The sequence below is a fragment of the Rana temporaria genome, chromosome 6, assembly GCF_905171775.1.
Source record: "Rana temporaria chromosome 6, aRanTem1.1, whole genome shotgun sequence".
NCBI lineage: Eukaryota > Metazoa > Chordata > Amphibia > Anura > Ranidae > Rana > Rana temporaria.
This window is the reverse complement of record NC_053494.1, coordinates 12786906-12811993: the sequence shown is the minus strand read 5'-3', so window position 1 is coordinate 12811993 and position 25088 is coordinate 12786906. Positions and strand designations below refer to the sequence as shown.

The 25088-nt window shown below is 43.2% G+C and overlaps 1 protein-coding gene across 1 annotated transcript in view; it reads right to left on the bottom strand.

The window, feature by feature from the left end:
- The window catches only part of LOC120943117, a 57103-nt gene that overhangs the window by 19960 nt on the left and 12055 nt on the right, over positions 1 to 25088 (bottom strand). The window contains exons 2-13 of the mRNA XM_040356238.1: positions 22666 to 23010; positions 19742 to 20032; positions 18478 to 18579; positions 13818 to 14183; positions 11965 to 12267; positions 11232 to 11582; positions 7908 to 8282; positions 6833 to 7126; positions 5040 to 5390; positions 3715 to 4008; positions 2616 to 2723; positions 789 to 887 (exon numbers count right to left, since the gene is read on the bottom strand). Of these exons, the coding sequence (XP_040212172.1) occupies positions 789 to 887; positions 2616 to 2723; positions 3715 to 4008; positions 5040 to 5390; positions 6833 to 7126; positions 7908 to 8282; positions 11232 to 11582; positions 11965 to 12267; positions 13818 to 14183; positions 18478 to 18579; positions 19742 to 20032; positions 22666 to 23010 (3279 nt within the window). The remainder of the gene's footprint in view (positions 1 to 788; positions 888 to 2615; positions 2724 to 3714; positions 4009 to 5039; positions 5391 to 6832; positions 7127 to 7907; positions 8283 to 11231; positions 11583 to 11964; positions 12268 to 13817; positions 14184 to 18477; positions 18580 to 19741; positions 20033 to 22665; positions 23011 to 25088) is intronic.

The following is a 25088-nucleotide window of genomic DNA, read 5'->3' as shown; positions in this document are numbered from 1 at the left end:
GTCAGCGGGAGTCAGCAGCACCCTTCACCTGCAGAGCTCTGCGGTGTAATGCACTAGGGTGGCTGCCTCCTAGAGGACATCCTGCCTAATTTGTTGAAGCTGCTGGATGCCTCTGTCCTCAGGTTGGGTCTTATTCTCCCAGGAACAAGAGACAGCTGTTCTAGTCCCCAGACTATTTACGTAGAAGTGGAAAAATAGTGCGCTAGTCAAAAAACAATGTGATTTGGTCCCTCACAATATTTAGAGCTACATTTTTAATCATAGTTCCAGTCTATTTATACTCATCTCAGCCCCCTGCTGGCCACTTACTCTCCTGACCAGGGATTGGCTGAAAAGGTATGAATATGCAAGACAGGGTCTAATTTTCTCACCCACTATGTCCCAGGGCACAGTGGGATGCAGGGGAAAGTAGCTGAGAACAGACACAATGATTACTGCACCCCCTGACTACAGGGAGGCCAAAAATAAAGTTTACCTAACACTAGTAGCCTACTTAGGGGCGCTACAGATATAATTTGAGAAACTTCACATTATAGGAGTTGATTACTTACTGTGCCTACTAATGTGCTTTTCATTTTTTTTTCAAGATATATATAAAGCTTATTTTTTACGTTTTTAATGTGTAATATGCTGATGAGCCAGCGATTCTACATCAACTTTCTAAACCTATTGTTTCCTAGTGATAGCTGAAGTCATTGTATTTTTCATGAGAAGTCCTTCAGGCTCTTCCTTTTGCTACAAGCCATGGGGAGAGAAGGTTAACCAACAATAAAAACCATCATCTATACCTTTTGGTTGAACAGCAGAGTCAGTCTGTGATTTATCCTGTGGAATTTGAGAATCATTTTGCTGACTATTTTCTTGAGGTGATGGAACCTTCGTTGTGTCTGTCAAAGAGATAACACGCAGCTTAAAAAAATATAAGAAATTATACCTAACCACCATGTACGATATACAGTATATACTACAAGGACACAATGCAAAGTGGGCAATTCTATTAAAATTGGAGCATGAAAAAATCCTCTGCTGGCCCGACGGTGGGGCAAGGAGGAGGGGGGCCGAACCTTCGGGAAACCGGGCCATGGCCTGTCTCCCGGAAGTGGGGAAGGAGACCTGTCATATACGGGTCCCCGTTTTCCCCTGAAAGGTACCAAATGTGACACCGGAGGGGTGGAGGAAGCATACGTATAAGCAGAAGTTCCACTTTTGGTTGGAACTCTGCTTTAAGCTTAGACCAACAAACCTGGAAGCTGAATGGCTGATTGACAGGCTTCCGAACGGCGCATACTGCGCGTCACAGGTTGCCGACAGAACCCGAACGTCGGTGTACATAGAGCCGTACCGACGTTCCGGTTTTTTCGGCAACCTGTGACGTGCAGTATGCGCCGCTCGGAAGCCTGTCAATCACAGGCAGTGCTTGGGAACGCCCAGTCCCGCGGGATTGCCGTGAGGTGAAAATCATGATAACGAGGTATGTGCTGAGAAAAAAAAAAAAAACACCGGCATTCTGTCGGTAGGATGGCTCGACTCCATGTGATGTCAGAATTTTTTTTGAGGGTGAACCTCCACTTTAACCACTTGCCGACCGCGCACCATCGAAATACGTCCACAAGGTGGCTCTGCTGGGCGAGAGCACGTAATATGACGTCCTCTCTCCCAGCCGCCACTAGGGGCGCGCGCGCGCGCTCGCCCCCGACTCCCGTGCGTGTGCCTGGCGGGCGCGATCGCCGCCGGGCACACGCGATCGCTCGGTACAGAGCGGGGACCGGGAGCTGTGTGTGTAAACACACAGCTCCCGGTCCTGTCAGCAGGGGAAATGCTGATCTTCGGTTCATACAATGTATGAACCGAAGATCAGTGTTTCCTCTAGTGAGGCCACCCCCCCCCCACAGTAAGAACACACCCAGGCATACTTAACCCCTTCCCCGTCCCCTAGTGTTAACCCCTTCACTGCCAGTGGCATTTTTATAGTAATCCAATGCATTTTTATAGCACTGATCGCTATAAAAATGCCAATGGTCCCAAAAATGTGTCAAAAGTGTCCGAAGTGTCCGCCATAATGTCGCAGTACCGAAAAAAAAAATCGCTGATCGCCGCCATTACTAGTAAAAAAAATATAATAAAAATGACATAAAACCCCCTATTTTGTAAACACTATAACTTTTGCGCAAAGCAATCAATAAACGCTTATTGCGATTTTTTTTTACGAAAAATATGTAGAAGAAAACGTATCGGCCTAAACTGAGGAAACTGAGGAAAAAATATGTTTTTTTATATATTTTTGGGGGATATTTATTATAGCAAAATGTAAAAAATATTAATTTTTTTCAAAATTGTCGCTCTATTTTTGTTTATATCGCAAAAACTAAAAACCGCAGAGGTGATCAAATACCACCAAAAGAAAGCTCTATTTGTGGGAAAAAAAGGACGCTAATTTTGTTTGGGAGCCACGTCGCACGACCGCGCAATTGTCTGTTAAAGCGACAGAGTCCCGAATCGCAAAAAGTACTCTGGTCTTTGGGCAGCAATATGGTCCGGGGGGTAAGTGGTTAACTACATTTGTAGAAGGCACAGAACTAGATGGAGAACCCATAGAAAAATCTCATCACACTGACCTGTTGGAGGAAGTGCAGGAATGGAGTCAGCCACAGACACTTCTTGTGCGATCCGGGGAGAAGAATCTTGGTGTTCGTCTTGAGACAATGAAGTTGCAATCTTCCTGCCTGTACAACAGACAATATACAATTTATAAATAGGAGATATACAATTTATCACTACATTATGAACATCCTATGATGTCAGTAGAAGAGGTGAGTTCTAGCAAAACCAATAAACAGTATGGGCTAGATTCAGTAAAACTTACAATGGGCGTATCAGTAGATACGCCGTCGTAAGTCCGAATCTGCGCCGTCGTATCTTTAAGCGTATGCTCAAATTGAGATACGCTTAAATGTTGCTGAGATACAACCGGCGTAAGTCTCCTATGCCGTCGTATCTTAGGGTGCATATTTACGCTGGCCGCTAGGTGGCGCTTCCGTAGAATATGCTAATGAGCTAGATACGCCAATTCCGAAACGTACGTGCGCCCGGCGGATTTTTTTACGTCGTTTGCGTAAGGCTTTCTCGAGCGTAAAGTTCCTCCTGCTATATGAGGCATAGCCAATGTTAAGTATGGACGTCGGGACAGCGTCGAATTTTACGTTGTTTGCGTAAGTCGTTCGCGAATAGGGCTTTGCGTAAATAACGTTCACGTCGAAAGCATTGACTATTTGCGACGTGATTAGGAGCATGCGCACTGGGATACGTTCACGGACGGCGCATGTGCCGTTCCTTAGAAACGTAATTTACGTGGGGTCATATTTTATTTACATAAAACACGCCCACCTCTTCACAATTTGAATTAGGCGTGCTTACGCCGGCAGATTTACGCTACGCTGCCGTAACTTAGGACGCAGGTTCTTTCTGAATACAGAACCTGCCTCACTAAGTTACGGCGGCGTAGCATATCTGAGATACGCTACGCCCGCACAAAGTTACGGCAGGCTTTTTCTGAATCTAGCCCTATGTTTGTAACATCTAATATCTACGTCCATTAAATTAAGCAATTCAACTTTTCATAAGGCCCTTTGGAAAAAAAAAGTTAAAGAATGAAAATCTGAATCCGAGTGGTGGCCCTGGAGCCCTACAGGTAGTTCTTATTCATAATTTCCTAACCTTCTCTTTTATAAATGGGGTTATCCAGTGTTTCATGCTCCACTATGGCCTCCAAGTCAGTCCATTTATCCAGATTATTCTTGGCTTTCCTCAGGTCACAGGTACTTGTAGCTTTGAAACTGCCATCATCATTAGTTTTATATGTAATATGAGAGGTCACAGGATCATTCTCTACTGTAGATGACTGACCACACAGTCTCCAGGACACGGTCAGTTTTTGTGGGTAAAAGCCGTCCACCTCCAGAGAGTAGATGTCCTCACCAACACAGGCAATGTCCTTCACCTTTGGAAATCCTGTGTGTATGCAGAGAAGCAAAATAAAATATGTTTTTTATTGATAGATTATTAAACACATTATTTAACAGAAATTACATTTTACAAGCCACATTTTTATAAGTTTTTCTTATTGGAAAGGCTAGAGCCAGGTATAAGTGTTATGCTTAGATTTTCTAAAGGTATTGTAAACCAGCCCCCCACCCTGAACACGGCATTGATCTTCCACCCCAGCAGCAGCTGGCGGGAGGTGAGGAGTAGAAACCAGCCAGCAGTGCTTCAGGAAGGGGGGGTCAGGGAATCCCTGAGGGTCAGTGCAGTATGGGGGGATATCGGAGCAGCTGGCGGGGGGGGGGGGGGGGCAGTTTCAAGAGTTAATTCCACCTGTGGCTCCCCTGTAGCACCCAAAGCCAGCTAGGAAGAGAGAGGAGAAGCTGCCAGCAGCAAAGGATGCTGAAGGGTTGGAGGGGGGGGGGGCTGATATGTAGTGTATGGCAGAGTGCAGTTCGCCCCCTTCCCTCAGTGCCCGTGTGCCCCACACACATTTGTACAATAGATGATACAACACTAGTCAGTCATTTTCCTACCAGACAATGACAAATCTGAAGTACTGCCCTAGCATGCCATTAATAAATATTTGTTATCATATTGATTGATTCACTCTGCCCTAGTGTTCTGTTTCAATTAAAGTCCCAACAACTTCTTTTCCCTATTTCAAATCTAAAGTACTAACACATTTCACCTGAGTCCTTCCTATTATTAGGGCCCATATTCTATAAGTCTGCTTTCTCATGTGCTGTTGATCTAGGAAAACTTAGATTAGAGGTACAATGTTTCATAATATGCTATCAGGGGCCTCCTCAAAAGTTCACAAACCTGTCCACAGGTCCTCCCAAGCAAGGCCCAATTTGTGGGAAAATGCTGAAGCCACTGCTAGTTTAAAGCATGGGACTTGTACTGTGGAGACCCAAAACCTATGTTCTGCTTCATGACAATCTATTTGGGAACCTCTAGTTTGCTTCGATATACAGGGCAAGGTAATGGATGGTCACCTTTTATAGTGAGAGGTCCTGTGCTCTTCTCTGCCAGCACTTCCAAAGTGGGATGTTCCACCCTGCAGATAAACTCCGCCCCCTCTTCTGTACTGATAGATGGTTTTAACTTCAAACACAACTTGTAAGTGAATGTTTTATCCTTCTGCTTCTCTGGTCGGAGCTCTGAGATATTATATGTCTGGCTGTGGATCACAGGGAATAAGTCCTGGCCATCCTTCTCCTTCTTCAGCCATTTCACAGTCAAGACATCAGGAAATACATTGGACACCTCACACTTCAGTACAGCTGCTCTGCCAATGAGAAGATTGGGGACCGGGATATCCTGTACATTCGCCTTCCAGGGAAAATCTGCATGTAAGAGATATACAGTAGAAGATACCAATGTCAGTAATAGAAATAAATGGAAAAATGTTAAAAGATTAGTGCCATTTCTATTGAAAATTGTTCATTCTTGTCAAGTTGCCACATACATAAACACAAACTTGAAGTTCTGCCACTGTCTAATATAGGTGGTATTTCACTGGCCAGCATCTTTAGGTAAAAATGTCTATATAAATACCTAAAAGGCATAAGCAGTGTTAAAATCCACTTTTTCTAAATAGCAGATACGCTGTCAAAATGTGTAGACAGATGCCTGGAAAGATTTATGCAGTGAGCAAATGTAGAAATTAACTGGTTTGCTTCTACCACTGTAACCTGCCAAAAGATAGTAGGAGCAGTTCTATATGTGTATCTATGCACTAACGGCATTTTACATCTCCCCCTTTAAAATAATTACATATTGTTGCTTTTCAGCCTGAAATTAAGATAGACAGGGTCGGATTCAGATACCTGAGCGTATCTATCCGGTCGGCGTAACGTATCTTAGATGGTTAATTTTGACTGCAGCATATAATTGTCTAAGGGCAAAGTAAGGGCACTGGCACTTTACAAGTTATTCATGGTCAACTGAGGATCTCTGTATTAACCAACATCATTTTAATAAGACTTTTTTTTTGCACAGTAATAGTAAGCCCATGGCTGCACGCCACATGAATCAAACACAACCCCAGGTAAACACACAGGCTTCAGCTACAGTCCCTGCATCATAGCCGAACAGCACCAATCGCAGCTGATTGGCGCCATTCGGAAATGCACGGAAAGGCCCAAGGACAGCTCGGCTGACCTCGGCAAATCTCGGGAACAAAGTCTTTCCGTGTTTTGCCGAGGACAGCCGAGGTATCCTCGGGTCTTTTCTGCTGTTTCCGAGGCGAAGTCAATTCAAGACAAATTATTTTCGTTCCCATTGACTTCAATGGGGAAACTCGCATTGATATGCGAGTACTTTGGATTACGAGCATTCTCCTGGAACTGATTATGCTCGTACTCCGAGGTTCCACTGTATAGGCAATTTTTTTTTTTTTCATTTTGGATAGAGCAAGGGAAGGTTATAACCCCTGTCAGACTTTTTTTTCGCCATCCGTGTCCCACTGTGGAGATTTCCCTTCCATCCTGTCCCATAGCCAAACAGGAACTGAGAGGAAATCCTTGAAGATTAAGGGAATTCCTTCCAGAACCATTGTCCCCATTGGAAGATTTCCCCTGTATTACTTTCTGGGGACAACCCAAAATGTACGATTTTTTTACTTTCAATGATAATGGTAAACAGGACTCTCCACTTTATCCAAAACTAAAAAAAAAAAGTTTTGCTTCTAGTTATACTTTAATGTACAAATGTCAAATGACTGCATTTGTTTCATGAAAAAAAAATCCTTTATTCAGTAACTCCTGGATCTGATCATTCTTGGTACCTTTATCGCGCACAGACAGCTCTCTGCTCTCCCAGTCCTCCATGGAGTCGTGTTTCCAGGACACCTTCACCGTAGAGTTTGGATGAGTGAAGAAGCTCCCAGGAAGTGTATAATCACTATGAACACTATAGGTCCCATCACTGTTCTGAGATGTTCTGTTTGGTTCTGAAGTCTTCTTGTCATTCCATTTCATCTGTATATCATTGGGATAAAATCCCTCTATGTCCAGTGAGCACAACACCTCTCCAGAATCGGTCAGAGACAGTTTAATAGGGCCCGATGCAGTGGGTTTTGCTAGAATAAAGTGAGAAACAGTCACTAGAACAAGCCTAAAGGAATGAATGTTTCCGTAAAAATTGATGTAGCAATGCACTGCCATTCCCAGTCACCATGCAGTGGGATTAGTACAGTTAATACACATACAGAGACAGATTCATTTTACCTTCTAGTAAGCCAGAAAGCACATCATTTGCATGTGCCAAGCTTCAATAAAACTACAATGAATTTAACTTCAGAGCCTTCTTAGTGAGTTAAACTGCCTCTTGTTTTTTGTAAAGTCAGCAAGTTGCCATATTCCCCACACAGACTGAGTCTCATGCCTCGTACACATGACTGGTTTTCCCGATGGGAAACCTGCGAGGAGAGCTTTTGGCCGAGAATCCCGGCCGTGTGTATGCTCCTCGCAATTTTTCAGACGGGAAAACTGCCCAAAAACCACTGGACAAAAAAAGAGAACCAGCTCTCTTTTTTCCCACCGGGAAGACCGGCGGACTTTTGCCCGGCGTTTTTTGGCAGTTTTCCTATGGGAAAAACTGCGATGGAGCGTACACACGGCCGGGATTCCCGACCAAATCTCCATCGCAGTTTTCCTGTCGGGAAAACCTCTCGTGTGTACGGGGGAAAGACTGACCCAGCAGGTTCTCGGCTTTTCCCTTGGGATTTCCGACAGGAATTTTTCCCTGAAACGTGTGGCATCAGGAAGAATGTCTTTCGCATAAAAAGAAAGGTGAGACAGAACAATCAAATACCATTAAGCCTTCATAAGAAAATACACAAAAATTTTGTAAAATCTCACCATAGAGATATTTGTGTTGAAAAGTCTTTTCCTTTATTTTTCCATCACAGAGAATCTTACAGGCGATGGATAGGTTTTGGTGTGTAGAGATGGAAGGTGTGAAGGTCAGAGAGGAGGTGACATCCTGAAGACCCTCTTTATCAGATTTTTCAGTTCTTTCTCTGTGAGCCACATATCCAGAGGACCGATGAGAGTCTCTATTCACATTTGCTCCATCCTCGCTTATTTCAGATATAGTTACACCTGATGATTTCACCATCCAAATGACTTGAGTGCCTTCCTTACAGTATGAGGCCGTACAGTATAAAGTGACCTTCTCCCCGCTGAGCCATGTCTGGGGGCCCTGGATGTTGTTTAAAACGAATGTTGGAGCCTCTAAAAGAGTACAAGATAACATGCATAGAAGTATGAAAAATAAACTTTTGTTAGAATTTATATACCTATAAAAATATAAAATTTTCCACTGTGGCCATCAAAGACTATATTATTTGCTAATGTATAGATAGCGTTATGACTCCTTTACATTTAAATGCATATAAGGTTAAAATTGTAGGTTCAAAAAGACATCCACTGCTGTTAGGATTCAACACATAACTGCAAAATTTTGAAAACTGTACGAAGGCTCAGCAATAGAATAGCCATAATATTCCAGAGGGCCCCATTCCACTAGGGGGCCCCATCAGGGTTGCCAGCCTCAGTAAAACCAAGGACAGTATGTAAAAATCTGTATTTTTTTTATAAATCCCAAGATTATAGCTGACCCGCCTCTCTAGTACCTTTTCAGTGTGTCTATTCTGTGTGTGTGTGCATTGTGTGTCTGTGTGTGTATACTGTGTATGTATACTGTATGTGTGTGTGTATTGTGTGTCTGTGTGTGTATACTGTGTATGTATACTGTGTGTGTGTGTATATTGTGTGTCTGTGTACTGTGTATGTATACTGTATGTGTGTGTCTGTATACTGTATATTGTATACTTTATTTATGGGGCCCCATAATCTCCTATTGCCCAGAGGCCCCATAATCTCCTATTGCCCGGGGGCCCCATAATCTCCTATTGCCCGGGGGCCCCATAATCTCCTATTGCCCAGAGGCCCCATAATCTCCTATTGCCCGGGGGCCCCATGAGTTGTCAGTCCGCCCCTGTCTACATACTTTATGTCAATCTGGCAAAGAATCACAAGCTATACCTATACGGGTTGCTTACTAAGTTTGGTTCCATTCCCTTCCACCCTTATTGTATAAAGTCTGGTGATCATGGTTGGTTCCTTGTCTGGGTTATGGATATACTTATGAGACAGTATTCATTAAATGTTTTTTTTTTTTTATTTTTTTATTAGAATTTTTTTGATATTTAGCCTTAAGTATTTCCTACTATCTCCTTGTACTTTTGTGTGGACGCATTGGACCAAAGTTGACATTATCGCATGTATGGTACCTGTATATAGGGTCTGTATCAAATTACCATACGATATTTACAATCGTATTGGGACACATGCGCCATTGGAAGCATCAAAATGGAGGTAGTTCTTCTATGATGGGTGCATTTGTTCATGAATTTATAGTGTTGGAGCAGTATTTTGCATGGAGGAATACATGTTTTTACATGTATGTCTCGTGCATGTGCATGTGGGTGCATTCATGTCTGTGCACCTGCATGCACATATACAGTATGCTCATATTAGACAAATGTTTTTATATTCACTATGGTTTTTATTCTTCTTTCTCCTTTCACACTATATGTATTTATATTAATTTTTCTTTTTCCAAATTATTTACTGGTGTTTTTCATGTATTTTATATACTCTGGGCTAGATTCACATAGATCAGCGGATCTTTGGATCCGCGTGATCTATGTGATTTAAGATCCGCTGCCGCAAGTTTGAGAGGCAAGTGGGTAATTCACAACACACTTACCTCCAAACTTGCGGCGGCGGATCGTAAATCCCCCGGCGGAATTCAAATTCCGCGGCTAGGGGGAGTGTACTATTTAAATCAGGCGCGTTCCCGCGCCGATTTAAATGAGCATGCGCCGTCCGCGAAATTTCCCAGCGTGCATTGCTCCCACTGACGTCGCTAGGACGTCAGTGGTTTCGACGCTTACGTAAATGACGTCCATCCGTATTCGAGAACGACTTACGCAAACGACGTAAAAAAATTCAAAATCGACGTGGGAACGACGGCTATACTTAACATTGGCTGCGCCTCATAGAAGCAGGGGTAAGTATACGTCGGGAAAACCGCTACAGAAACGTCGTAACAACACTACGTCTGGTCCGCGTACGTTCGTGAATTGTCGTATCTCGCTGATTTACATATTTCTCAGTGTAAATCAGCGAGAACGCCCCCCGCGGCCATTTTTAAAATGCAGTTAAGATCCGACGGTGTAACACAGTTACACCTGTCGGATCTTAGGCATATCTATGCATAACTGATTCTATGAATCAGTCGCATAGATACGACGGGCCTAAGTCAGAGATACGACGGCGTATCAGGAGATACACCGTCGTATCTCTATGTGAATCTGGCCCAAGATGTTTGTGTGAAACACATCTACGTGACCTCGCAATCGGAATTCCTGGATGTGCAGCCATTTCTTTTCTTACACCCTAATATAGCAACAGAGATTTTCTTTGATTAGAAGACATTTTCCTCCTATGAAGAGAAGAGGCAGTTCATGAGACAATATCTTTCTTCTGGTGGGAGCTACAACTAGAAAACATAGGGGAATGTGTAAACAAGAAAGTCACACTAAAAAGCGGATATATGCAAGGAACTATTCCAATATGTCCAATGCAAAAGTATAAAAAACGTTATTGTGAACAAAATAAAGGCCATGCACTATGTGAAGAAAATTCAAACATACATCCGTCACCATACCCCAGACAACGTTGTCTTCCCTTTTATGAACTAGATGTCATATGGGGCCACTAAAAGGAAAAACGCTCAGATTGTGAGGAATCTTGCTAATCTGGCTGCCTCCTTGTATGAACCTAATGTTAGGATAATAATATTGTAAGCAATGAGCCGTTTCTAAGGAGCAATATTGTAGCAACATGAACTAAAACAATTGTTGCGGACAGGAAACTTGGGGAGATAAACTCTACATGTATTATCAATGTGCAACAGTTAGGTTATAATGTATCACAAGCAACTCAGGAAAGATAACATCCATTCATGGAAAAGAGAAGTTCTATTATTTTATATTTCTGCACATGTGGGGATGTTTCTGATCACTATTTCGTAAATCAGACCCAAAGTATTCATTACTGGTTTGGGAATGGAAAAATCATTATGTTATTAAATTATAAAATAATTATAATTACCTGCATCTCTGTACTGTACAATACTGGTTTGGATGGGTGTATCCAGGCTGGGATGTTCCGCTCTGCAAATAAACTCTACTCCCTTTTCCGACAGATCAGACCTCTTGTAAGATAAAACCGCTGTAGAAGAGAAAGTTTGGTTCTCCATCCTGCATGATGAGATTTCTGGAATTTTGTATTTCTGAGAACTGGAGATTTCCTCCAAGTCCTGATTGCCCATTTTCCTCTCAAACCATTTTACAGCCAGAGCATCGGGGAAGTAGTCTGACACCCGGCACTGTAGGAGAACCTCGTCACCCTGGAAGACGCTCTCTATTGGAAACTTCTGTAGCTTTGGATGCCATGGGAGGTCTGAAAAGGGGACAAAGACACACGTGGAAGCACATTAAACCCTACACAGGAAAACTGGAAAAATAAAGAATTGTCCATCATTTTTGCTTTCATATTCCCATTGAGAGTTACAGTATCATCGTTATTTAATCCGTGTATGCACGGATCTATTAGAATTTATCCTTGTAATAAAATAAATGGTTTGCTACGACAAGGAACCAGTCTTATGTTTGTATTTTGATTTGGAATGTTCTTGTAGTTCTGATTTACAAATTAGTTCTGTCCCAGTCTCTCCTACTCCTTAGCTGCTGTGTGTCTCAATTATTACAATTTAAAATTTTAAATCTACCATGAAGACTAGGATCCAAAAATTCTGTAGTAAATGTGTAATCTAAGTCCTTACCTCTTATAGACATCTCCCGGGATTGTGGTTTCTCCATGGATAGATGTTTCCATCTCACAATGACTTTGAATGAGGGATCTTTCAATAATTCTCCAGAAACTGAACATTTACTCTCAAGATCGAATTTATCTCCAGAATTGCTCTTTATGACCTCTGATAACATTTTCTCTTCAGATTGTTCTCTTTTGAAGAACCATCCCACCTCCATCTCCTGAGGATAAAACTTCTGTAATTTCACTGATATTTTTACATCTCCCTGGTCAGATAGTGTAAACTGTACAGGCTCAACGAACGTGGGTTTAGCTGCAGAAAAAAACAATATGCTTGAGTTAAAAGCAAGGTCTCACTCGCTCACACAGCGCGGTGGCATCGCTGGATCCAGGAACAAGGTAAGTAAACCAAGCCTGTGGATTCTGCGAGGCGAGCCCGAGTCAGACTCGGGGTTACCTATCGCAGCAGAAAAATGTAACCCCGAGTCAGACTCGGGAATACCGCCAGGGGGGGTTAATGTTCTTTGATACAGCACTTTGGGAACATCCAACTTTTTTTGCAATTAGCTTTTGAGGCTTTTCCATCTTATGGACGGTGTCAATGATGGTTTTCTGCACAACTATTGGGTCAACAGTCTTTCCCATGATTGTGATTCCTACTGAACCAGACTGAGAGACCATTTAAAGGCTCAGGAACCCTTTGCATTGTTATGGCTTATTTAGCTGATTAAAGTGGGACATTTGAGCCTAGAATATTGCACCTTTTCACAAAAATCGAATTTTCTGAGATTGTGGATTTGGGGTTTTCATGAGCTGTAAGCCATAATCATCACAATTATGACAAATCACGGTTTGAACTATCTTGCTTTGCATGTAATGAGTCCATCTCATATATTAGTTTCACCTTTTAAATTGCATCAGTGAAATAAATGAACTTTTGCACGATATTCAAATTTTTCGAGTTTCACCTGTAGCTAGCCAAACTTTGTTGTAAATGCTGGATAAATCACACTTAAACTGGCTCAAGCTACCAAGTTTCTAAAGCTCATGAAATTACCCTACTCACTTGTCTAATATTATGAATGTACCCTCCAAATAAGTGCAGTGTTATATAATAAACCACAAGAAAATTGAAATGATTTAAAAGTAGCTTTCAAAAGAGTGGTAAGAGTTTATTTTGTGCTGTGTGTGTCCCCATTGGGGAGATTCATCCTTCCGACCATTGTGTGTGGCTAGGGCTAAAAGAGAGGGAGAAAAAACAATTTTAATTTGCCACCTGAACAGGAATAAAGGGGACATCTCCCAATGGGGACAATTGTTCTAGTGACTAATGTCTAATAGGGCATTTCCTTCACATTTGTGCTGCTGGATGCAGAACAGATGCAGTGAAAGTCTTGTTCTCCCATTTCCACAGATGAAGAACTGGACCTAAACAAGCAGTTAACCTGTTGGGCATTATGGTTAGTTTTTGAATGTGGGCCAATACAGAATATTCTTATCTATATATACTATTATATGAGGCTTTTTGTCTGAATACTGTCTCCATGTCCATGTCAGAAGATTTCCCATAGACCAGAAGTAAGTCAAGGGGCACTCTGAATAGACTAGGGGCAATGAAGGTTTCCCAGAGACTGTAAATAAGTGGGAAGATTTCCCATAGACTGAATATAAAAGGGAAAATGTCCCATAGACTGGAAATAAGTAGGAAGATTAGCAATAGCCTAGAAATAAGCCATAAATGCTCTCAATGGGCTAGGCCCAATAAAGCAACTCAGAATTTGGGTGTTACGTAACTACAAGCTGTTTGTGTTAAATACACTGTGTGCCAACTCAACCAACATAACATAAGGTTACATTATTTACCATAAATGGACTTGACCTCAAATGTTTTCTCTACAGGTTTCTTCTGATGAACAATCTTGCAAGACACAGAGGACCCCAAATGTCTGGATATAGAAGGAATGAAGGTCAACTTTGTGGTCACGTGTCCTTTCATCTTCTGACTGTCATGCTCCTTTGTCACCTGGTACTCTCTGGACATTAGTGGTTGCTCCTCCTCCTTATCACTTAATCCCGTGTCGGAGACCTCATGTTGTGTACCATCTCTAAGCTTAATGACCCAAGTCACCTTGACATCTTCAGTACAGTGAAAAGCTTCACAGCACAATGCGGTCTTCTCACCATCAATCCATCCAGGACTCTCAATATCTTTCACCATAAACCTATGACCTGTATGAAACAAGATAACAGTGTAAAAGAGTAATATGCATTCCATGCCTCATGCTGTTCAATTCAGCCGCCCACTCCAAAATCATGGGAATAATGGTGATTTCCAATATTTAGGGATAAAGACAAGACCCACTAAGAGTTAGAAGTGGAACAGGCCTTTCTTGATTTTTTTTATGAATCCTGGTATCATGGACATGAGAGATACCTCTGGGGTTTCTGCCCGTGTTCTACCCAAAAACAAGTGGCGCAACCTGGAATATTGACTTCCAGGCATTCCATTCCAAATTATTGCTATATTATGTGCAGCCCATGTGACTACAGTGTCACAGATGTGAGCATATACACTCTAGATAAATGAAAGCCCACTCCTGCCTTCTACCTTTTTTGGGGGGGCAGCAAACAGTATGCCACCGACACCCCCCCCGGTCTGTAGCACTTACCCCATCGCTTCACTAGCGGCTTCCCCGGCTCAGTGGTGGCCTCCCCTTCCCCTGCTCTTCACGAGTCTTCACGGCAGCAACGGCTTCCGTTTCCTCCCTCCTTTTTGGTGGCCAATCGGGAGTCTTCTCTTTTCGGCCAATTGGAAAACAGGTCTTAGGCCTAGTACACACGAGAGGATTTATCCGCGGATACGGTCCACCGGACCGTTTCCGCGGATAAATCCTCTCGAGGATTTTCGAGGATTTTGATCCGATGGAGTGTACTCACCATCGGATCGAAATCCGCGCCGAAATCCCATCGCAATGACGTGTCGCGCCGTCGCCGCGATGATGACGCGGCGACGTGCGCGACGCTGTCATATAAGGAATTCCACGCATGCGTCGAATCATTACGACGCATGCGGGGGATTGATTCGGACGGATTGATCCGGTGAGTCTGTACAGACCAGCGGATCAATCCGTTGGGATGGATTCAAGCGGATAGATTTGAAAGCATGTCTTCAAATTTTTATCCGCTGGAAATCCATCCCAGGGGATAAAAATCCGCGGAAACAGATCCGCTGGATTGTACACACCAGGGGATCTATCCGCTGGAGCCGGTCCGCGGATCAATTCCAGCGGATGGATCCTCTCGTGTGTACGGGGCCTCACACATGCTTCTGATTGGCCAGATTAAGGATCAGTTTCAACAACGAATATTCATTCACTTTTGTAACACCTGCGTGGGCTCATGGCGCAGTGCTCTGCGCCATGAGCCCCCTATTCTGAAGCCTTTAAAAATTACCCCCGCCGCTGTAATTCAGGTGCCAGGTATCTGAAAAGGGGCCGGACGCATTAATAGAGGGCGGAAGCGGCGGTCGTGGATAGATTCATGCTCTGCATGGTTCTATCTATTATACATGTAGGGGTGGCATGGACAGAGAAGACAGCGCCCGGGCGCTCCTAATGGAAGGGCTGCCAGTGATGCCCACTAAGGCAACCCAAACATTATTCATTTTTTTCTTCAACCAGCGGGTTGTTTGAAAAAAATGACTTGATTATCCCATCCACACTTGATGTGGATTGTGGAATCCTTCCCGCTGAGTCATTGTATTCTGAAAGCAGAGAGTCTTTAGCACTGCTGGCTATAGCCGGCTGCAATGACTGATCATGAAAAACCCAACAGGTTGGTTGTACAGTCATCAATCAGTAGATCAATGTCTGTACAACCAGTATGGAAATGTCGGTACATGGATCGAAATTCTGTTGTTTCTGCCAAAAACACCCACTCACCAAAATCTTCAACCACGCCACTTCCGGAGACTCTGCAGCACCAATACTTGGAGATTTCAACGAGTTGGCTGTCTTGACAGAACAGCGGCAGTGTTCTGTCAGGGACTATTTTAGTTGATTACGAAAGGCAAATAGACTCTGGCTCCAGAGCTTAGTAAATGAGGTAAAGCTTCACTTCGCAAAGAATACCCAATCACGTGCTAGAAAAAAAAAAAAACAGCCATTTCGTTTGCACATGATTGAATGATGGAAGTCAGCAGAGCTTCTGCTCATTTACTAAGCTGTGGAGCAACTGCTCTTGCTGAGTGCACAGTGTATTTGCCTTTAGTAAATCAACCTGTTTGTCTATTTAGCCTAAAAAAAAAGCTTTATTTTGTCTGATAATAAAAATGGATGTGTTATCTATTTAAATATAATGTGATAACTCAATAAAAATTCAATCAATTGTGTGATGTGACACCCAATAAATAAAATAAAAGAGATGTGCTGTCTCTTTAAATGTGAAAAAATCCAATCAATTGTGCAATGTGAAACTAAACAAATAAAAAAAAATCAATTCATATGTATCAAGATAAAATCGATACCAATTCATAAATTGAAAACTGTATATACATAAATAAATTAATTCATTTCACACACCATCTAAGACTAAGTGAATAATGTACAAAATGCTTGAAGAGATAAATCATTAAAAGTCCAACAGAAAGTTCATAATCCTTAAATCATCCCAAACTGGTGCTGTGAAAGTCCAGACCATGAATAATTATTTTGCCTAGATCCTCTTCGGGTCCCTCGATGGCTCTCTTGGGAACTCCCTCCTGTCGAGTGTCTCCACAGCAAGCAGCTTACTATGGGGGAAACTCAGCCGAGCCGCAGCTCCCTGTGTCTATTCGGTCACTGAGCCACGGTTCAGCCCCACCCCTTCTCTCTGCTGATTGGTCAAGTGACTTTGATTGACAGCAGCGGGCGCCAATGGTGCCTCTGCTGTGTCTCAGCCAATCAGCAAGAAGAGTCCCAGATGGTCGAGGCACTCATACACTCCGGTAGATGAAGATCGGGTTAATATTTGGGGAGCTGCTGCACACAGATTTTTTTTTAGCTTAATGCTTAGAATGCATTAAGATAATAAACCTTCTGGCCCGGATTCAGAAAGATCAGCGGATCTTTCTGCTGGCGTAACGTATCTCAGATACGTTACGCCGCCGTAACTTTGGGCGTAAGTTCCGTATGCAGAAAGAACTTACGCCCTTAGTTACGGTGGCGTAACGTATGTGTGGCGGCGCAAGCCCGCCTAATTCAAATGGGGATGTTGGGGGCGTGTTTTATTTAAATTTCACTTGACCCCGCGTATCAGACGATTTTTGTGAACGGCGCATGCGCCGTTCTTTAAAATATCCCAGTGTGCATGCTCGAAATTACGCTGCAAAGCCTCATTGGTATCGACGTGAACGTAACTTACGCAAAGCCCTATTCGCGAACGACTTACGCAGACGACGTAAAATTTTCAAAACTCGGCGCGGGAACGACGTCCATACTTAACATTAGCTACACCTCATATCGCAGGGGTAACTTTACGCCGGAAAAAGTTTCTGAATCGGCGTAAATACCTATTTAGCATATTCCACGCGTAACTATACGGAAGCGCCACTTAGCGGCCAGCGTGATTATGCAGCCTAAGATACGACGGTGTAAGACACTTACACCAGTCGGATCTTAGGGATATCTATGCGTAACTGATTCTCTGAATCAGGCGCAGAGATACGACCGAGCGCACTCAGAGATACGACGGCGTATCCGGAGATACGCCGTTGTATCTGAATCCGGCCCTCTGACTTTACAACCCCTTTAAAAGACAATGAGCGTGATATATCCAACATGGTACTCTCACATCTGCCCGGCCAGCGCTGTGTGTGATGACGTCACAAGTAAGGTAACCCCAACACGTTTCGTTTTAGACCACGTCTGCAGGGGACCGCAGCATTTTGTCTGTTAGCAATTTTTTTTTGTACATATGCAGTGCTTGCACAATGCAGTGACATCTGCTATAAAGTACAAATACGCTGTGCAAATTTCAACAATATGGGAAGAGGTGCCGCAGTGTTGCCCTTCTTATTATACCTACTGCTAATCTATGTTTCTTGTTGATCATTTTTGTCAAATATCCTTTTATATCAACCTCAAATTACCGGTAATTCAGTTTTTGCTCTCCTCAATAGACACCTCAAAGGAGATATAAATTAGGTTATACCAGTGTTTCTCAAATCCCGTCCTCAAGGCCCCTCAACAGGTCATGTTTTCAGGCTTTCCATTATTTTGCACAGGTGATTTGATCATTTTCACTGCCTTGGTAATTACCACAGCTGTTTCATCTGAGGGAAATCTTGAAAACATGACCTGTTGGGGCACCTTGAGGACTGGAATTGAGAAACACTGGGTTATACCAAAGAAAAAACACATGACAATTTTTGTGTATTGGTTATTAGTTATAAAGTTGAATGTAATCAGTATATGAAAAACGATAAAGTGTCTTGCCTATACATTGATATTGTTTTAAAATGCAATGCAATGACGTCATCACTCACCTGGTTTCCTTTTGCAATACCATAAAATTAAAAGACCGACCACTATCAAAATGATCACGCCAACAATGCAGCCTACCACCACGCCTGTATTATCGCTGCCTCCTAGAGATAATAAAAGAGTTATTATAAATACTGTATGACCATGTACCATCATCCAATGAGTCCATCATAGCAATGCAATCTACTAAGAGCAATGAGACTGAGACACCTTAAAGTGAGATGATGAGGTGGAATCAAAGAAACAAATTTCATATAAGAGAAAAACGCATAAGGGAATCTCATGCAAGGGTGTGCCACTGTCTATAAAATCGAGGGAGCCCAATCCAAGTATCAAGTAGAAGAAAAATTAATTTAGAGGATTTATTGGTTCAAAAACCCTTCCAAAATTAGAAGATCAAAGTGTGTTAACAAAAATCGTAAAAAGAAAAGAAAATAATAAAAACATAATTTTGTTTATTTATTTTTCCTTTTTCGTACTTGCATAATACAGAAGACACGCTGCCTCCTGGGCATTAAAGCCCACTTAAAGGGCCACCAGGGGGCAGCGTTAAAGTGGATGTAAAGCCACTCTCATCCTTTCTAAACTCCTGCCATAGTGCTGATCTATAAGGATATAGATGCCTCCTGCATGTATCCTTACCTGTCATATGTCTCCCCTCTGTCTGCTATAAGAACTGGAAAACTGCAGATTCTGTGGGTGGATCTGTTGCCTGGAGCTCGGTGGGTGGAGCCGTGATGTCAGTAGACTCTCCTCCCTCCTCTACTCTCCCCTTGTCAACATGCATTTTTTCCTGTGTATTCCTTACACTAAATTCTGCTATGATCACTAACATCCAGTCAAAATCCAGAAAAGTAACCACATGACTTCAGAAAAGGAGTGGGGGGTGGCAATTAAAAAATAATGCCTGTCTGAAGCTAGTGCATGAGATATGTAAATAACCTGTCACTCACAGCAAGGGGGCGGAACGGACTGAGGTTTTTCTCTGTAAGTCCGTTTTATTTCACTGAACAATAAAAGAGGATTGCTCAGGGCTGGATTAACTCTGTGTGGCAAGACTGGGCACAGATGATAGGAAATCTTATACTGTGCATTGTGACATCAAACAAATAAATAAATAAATTCGGGTTTACATCCACTTTAAGGTTGTAACATCACACTTATTTCTCAATAAAAAAGTTTAATCTGTGGTGTAGCTTGCAGTTTATGTTTTGTTACCAAACATTCCTTTTTTTTATATATATTTTGATATTTTGTGGGTCTTACCTTGATAAACCACCTGAAGGTCTTTTTGTACAGAAGGTGAGAGGGTTTCATGTCGGACTGAACAGGACAACATTTTTGGTGACACATCAGTTGGTATCTTCCATGTTCTGTTAACTGAGTAAGTGCCATCAGCATTAGTGTGATATGCAGACAGTACTGAGTCCTCCATGATTGTGCGGTCCTGTAGAATTTCCACTGTGATATCACTGGGGTAGAAACCAGTCACCGAGCACAGTGCAACGCTGGTCTTGTCCTCCTTCTCCACCTTCTCAACCATGACCGACGGAGTTGCTGAAACAGTAAATCTTGATGAGTTATGTACCAAGGAAGATTTTGTACCAATGTATCATGATGTAATGTGTACTTTTTGGTTCAAAATTGTCCTCAAAAATAAAAAAAGTAATACAGAAATGAAATGAAACCCCAAGGGGGCAGTAAACGTATCTTTCAATCACTGTTATGTCAATGTATTAGAGCTGCACAATTAATCGTTAAAAAATCGTGATCTCGATTCAACCCCCCCCTGGCGATTTCCAATGCAGAGTTTGCCGATTCTTTCATATAACAAGTGGAGAGACTTTGGGCCAGATTCAGAGAGATCGGCGCATCTTTAGATAGGCGTAGCGCATCTCATATGCACTACGCCGTCGTAACATTGAGAGGCAAGTACAGTATTCACAAAGCACTTGCTCCAATATGTACGCCGGCGTAACGTAAATGGGCCGGCGTAAGCCCGCCTAATTCAAAGTAGCAAGGCAGTGGGCGTGTTGTATTATAATTAACCGTGACCCCATGTAAATGAATGGCCGATCGAACGGCGCATGCGCGCGCATGCTCAGAATCACATCGCAAATACTCCCTAAGATAGGTCGGCTCAATGCTTTCGACGTGAACGTAACTTACGCCCAGCCCCATTCACGTACGACTTACGCAAACGACGTAAAATCCGACAGCTGTTCCGACGTCCATACCCTAACATGACTTACACCTGCTTTATGAGTCGTAACGTTACGCCGGACATACGCCTTACGTAAACGGCGTAGCTTACTGCGACGGGCGTAAGTACGTTCGTGAATCGGTGTATCTAGCTCATTTACATATTCGACAAGTAAATCAACGGAAGCGCCCCTAGCGGCCAGCGTAAATATGCACCCAATATACAACGGCGTAGGAGACTTACGTCGGTCGTATCTTGGCAAAATTCAGGCGTATCCTGTTCCCTGAATACGGCGCATAAATACGACGGCGCATCACAGAACTTACGCAGCGTATCAACAGATACGTCGGCGTAAGCTGACTGTGAATCTGGCCCATTATCTGCTTACTCAGCTGTCAAAAGAAAATATCTGGGCAGTCTGCCAAGTTCTTAACAGGAAACATTGTAACTAATGCTTCTTTCTTAGATCAAAGGGATAAACTTGTTTGTGTAAAGAAAAAATCAGTTTTTAATAAGATGAAACATTGTAAATAACTTCCTTCTTAGAGCAAACCTGTGTGTAAATGTAGGAAGTTTAACCACTTAAAGTCCAAATCTTTTTCTGACACTTGTTTCTTAAAGCGGAGTTCCACCCAAAAATGGAGCTTCCGCTTTTCGGAACCCTCCCCCCCTCCGGTGTCACATTTGGCACCTTTAAGGGGAGATGGGGTGCAGATACCTGTCTAAGACAGGTATTTGCACCCACTTCCGGAAGCAGGCACTTGTGGCAGACACGCTCCTACCCGCAGACCCAGCTGTCTTCTGGGAAACACACTGTTCCCAGGAGTGAGCGGGGACCAGTGACGGCGCGGCGCGCTACTCGTGCATTCACAGTAGGGAACCGGGCAGTGAAGCCGCAATGCTTCACTTCCTGATTCTCTCTCTCTCAGCGATTGCTTGTCCTCGGCTGACGACATCGCGGGCGCGCTGGACAGGTAAGTGTCCATTTTTTAAAAGTCAGCAGCTGCCGTATTTGTAGCTGCTGGCTTTAAAAAAAAAAAAATTTGGCGGAACCTCCGCTTTAAGTTAAAATCAATATTTTTTTATAGAAAATTACTTGGAACCCCCAAACATTATATATATTTTAGCAGAGACCCTAGGGGATACAATGGAAATTGCTTCAATATTTTAGTCGCACTGAATTTGCCCAGCGGTCTTTCAAATGCATTTTTTGGGGGAAAAAACACTTCAATGAATAAAAAAAAGAGAATAAAACTAAACAGTAAAGTTAGCCCAATTTTTTATTTTTTTTTGTTTTAATGTGAAAGATGATGTTATGCCACGAGAATCGTGAGAGAATCGAGATCTATTTTCTAAGCAAAAAAATGGTGATTCTCATTTTAGCCAGAATCGTGGAGCTCTAGAATGTATAATAACTTATGATATATATGGTAATATGGTAATGTTTACCTTAAAGGGGTTGTAAATGTAAAAAATGTTTTCCTAAATAGCTTCCTTTCCCTTAGTGCAATCCTCCTTCACTTACCTCATCCTTCCATTTTACTTTTAAATGTCCTTATTTCTTCTGAGAAATCCTCACTTCCTGTTCTTCTGTCTGTAACTCCACACAGTAATGCAAGGCTTTCTCCCTGGTGTGGAGAAAGTCTCCTGAGGGGGCGAGCAGGAGTGTCAGGACGCCCACTAACACACAGCTCCTTTCTCTATCTGCAAAGTAGAGAGTGTTCTGACTCTCCAGTAGTCCAAGGGAGGGGGCGAGCACGACACTCCACACCAGGGAGAAAGCCTCACATTACTGTGTGGAGTTACAGACAGAAGAACAGGAAGTGAGGATTTCTCAGAAGAAATAAGGACATTTAAAAGCAAAATGGAAGGATGAGGTAAGTGAAGGAGGACTGCACTAAGGGAAAGGAAGCTATTTAAGGAAAAAATGTTTTACCTTTACAACCCCTTTAATATTTAGTAATACATATTTGTATATAATACTTGCCATAAACATTGAGGTCTATATCCTTGAATTCCTTCTGTGGACTGTAGATTACCATACATCTATATTTTCCAATGTCGGAGATGGTGACGTTTTTAATTTCCATATTAGCATTCCCTTTGGTGATGCCATGTTGATTGATAAACATTCTCGATTGGGATGTTGTCCCCTTGTTGTCAATCCTCAGAACCTCATTGCCCCGGAAAAGCCACAAAATAGCGAGGTACTGAAGATTTATTGAAGGGTCATCCACTTTGAAGGAACACGGCAGTACGAAGTTCTCTCCCAGCTGGACTCTGTGTGATGATGGAGCGAAAACCACCAAGGCGGCTTCATTGTGAAGAAAGGCTGAAAGAAAGAATTATATGTACAAAAGGGTATTTAGATCGTATTGGTTACCAAACATTACTTATGGCTAAAGCATTTTTCAGCGGTGTGGCTTTACAGGAATGTTGTCCCTTTGAAGTGACCCGAACTCAAAAAGGGAAGATTTGCTATATTAACCACTTGCTTACTGGGCACATAAACCCCCTTCGTGCCCAGGCGAAATTTCAGCTTCCGGCACTGCGTCGCTTTAACTGACATTTGCGCGGTCGTGCGACGTGGCTCCCAAACAAAATTGATGTCCTTTTTTTCCCACAAATAGAGCTTTCTTTTGGTGGTATTTGATCACCTCTGCGGTTTTTATTTTTTGCGCTATAAACAAAAAAAGAGCGACAATTTAAAAAATATATATATTTTTTTAGTTGTTGCTATAATAAATATCCCAATTTTTTTTTTTTTTTTTAATATTTTTTTTCTCAGTTAAGGCCGATACGTATTTTTCGACGTATTTTTGTAAAAAAAAAAAAAAAATCGCAATAAGCGACTGGTTTGCGCAAACGTAATAGACAGAATTATGATTTGTTTTTTACTAGTAATGGCGGCGATCTGCGATTTTTATTGGGACTGCGATATTGCGACGGACGTATCGGACACTTTTGACACAAATTTGGGACCATTCACATTTATACAGCGATCAGTGCTATAAAAATGCACTAATTACTGTATAAATGTGACTGGCAGGGAAGGGGTTAACACTAAGGGGTGAGGAAGGGGTTAAATGTGTATCCTAGGTGTGTTCTAACTGTGTGGGGGGAGGGGGGTGACTGGGGGAGGTGACCGATGCTGTGTCCCTATGTACAAGAGACACAGATCGGTCTCCTCTCCTCTGACAGCACGTGGAGCTCTGTGTTTACACCTCATCATTACACACAGAGCTCCACGTCCCCGCTGTCTTACCGACGATCGCGTGTACCCGGCAGACATCGCGGCCGCCAGGTACATGCATCGGCTTCCCAGCGATGCGCCGGGACAGTGTTTACCCGCTGCACGCCCCCCAGAGGCGCGCGCAGGTAATGCACTTCAAATGACGTCCAAAGACGTCCAGTTGGCACCTGAGAGCCGCGCTGTTGACGTCTTTTGTCAATAGCGCGGGTCTCAAGTGGTTAAAGGGAGTAGAAATGTTAATTGCAGTAATACCCTTACAAATCAACCTTTTTGCCTCAAAAACAGTAGAACACATCCTGTGCCTTGAACCTTATAGCTATATGTCAGCTGTGTGAGATCATGCAGGGCAGGGGTGCCCAACCGCTGGCCCGTGGGCCACATGTGGCCCTACGGAGCCCTCCGATGTGGCCTGCCGTGTCTTGCTCTGAGATGGCGGGTCGGCAAGCCCAGATCGCGGGTTTCCGACCCGCCATCTCCGAGCATTAGTGAGAAGAACGGAGCTGCCGCTAGAGAAAGCAGAGCCGATGCTTCCTGTATAGCTCCGGCTCCTTTACAGGCGGAGTGATACCAAATGTACTCTGCCTGTGACAGGAAGCATCGGCTCTCTACTGGAGCTGCATGCTTCTGTCACAATTATGCTCGGGGATGGCGGGTCGGGACACAGGAACCTGCAATCTGGGACAGCAGCCACTAGTATCAGTTTCAGCCACCAGTACCAGTATCAGCCACCAGACAACAGTACCAACCAACAGTACCAGTACCAGTTAGCAGTACTAGCCAGCAGTGCCAGTACCATCCAGCAGTACCAGTGCCCACCAGCAGTACTAGCCAGCAGTACCAGTCAGCAGTACCCACCAGCAGTACTAGCCAGCAGTGCCAGTACCATCCAGCAGTACCAGTGCCCACCAGCAGTACTAGCCAGCAGTACCAGTCAGCAGTACCCACCAGCAGTACTAGCCAGCAGTACCAGTCAGCAGTACCCACCAGCAGTACCAGTACCCGCCAGCAGTACCAGCCAGCGTTTTCAGTGGAGAGTGAGCTGAAGTCCGCTCTCTGCTGACGTCACTGATATCAGTCCAGGCTCCGTGTCATCCCGACTCCGGATCCGCCAGCTGCCTGGACTGATATCAGTCTCAGCCTCTCAGCGAGCCGCCCCT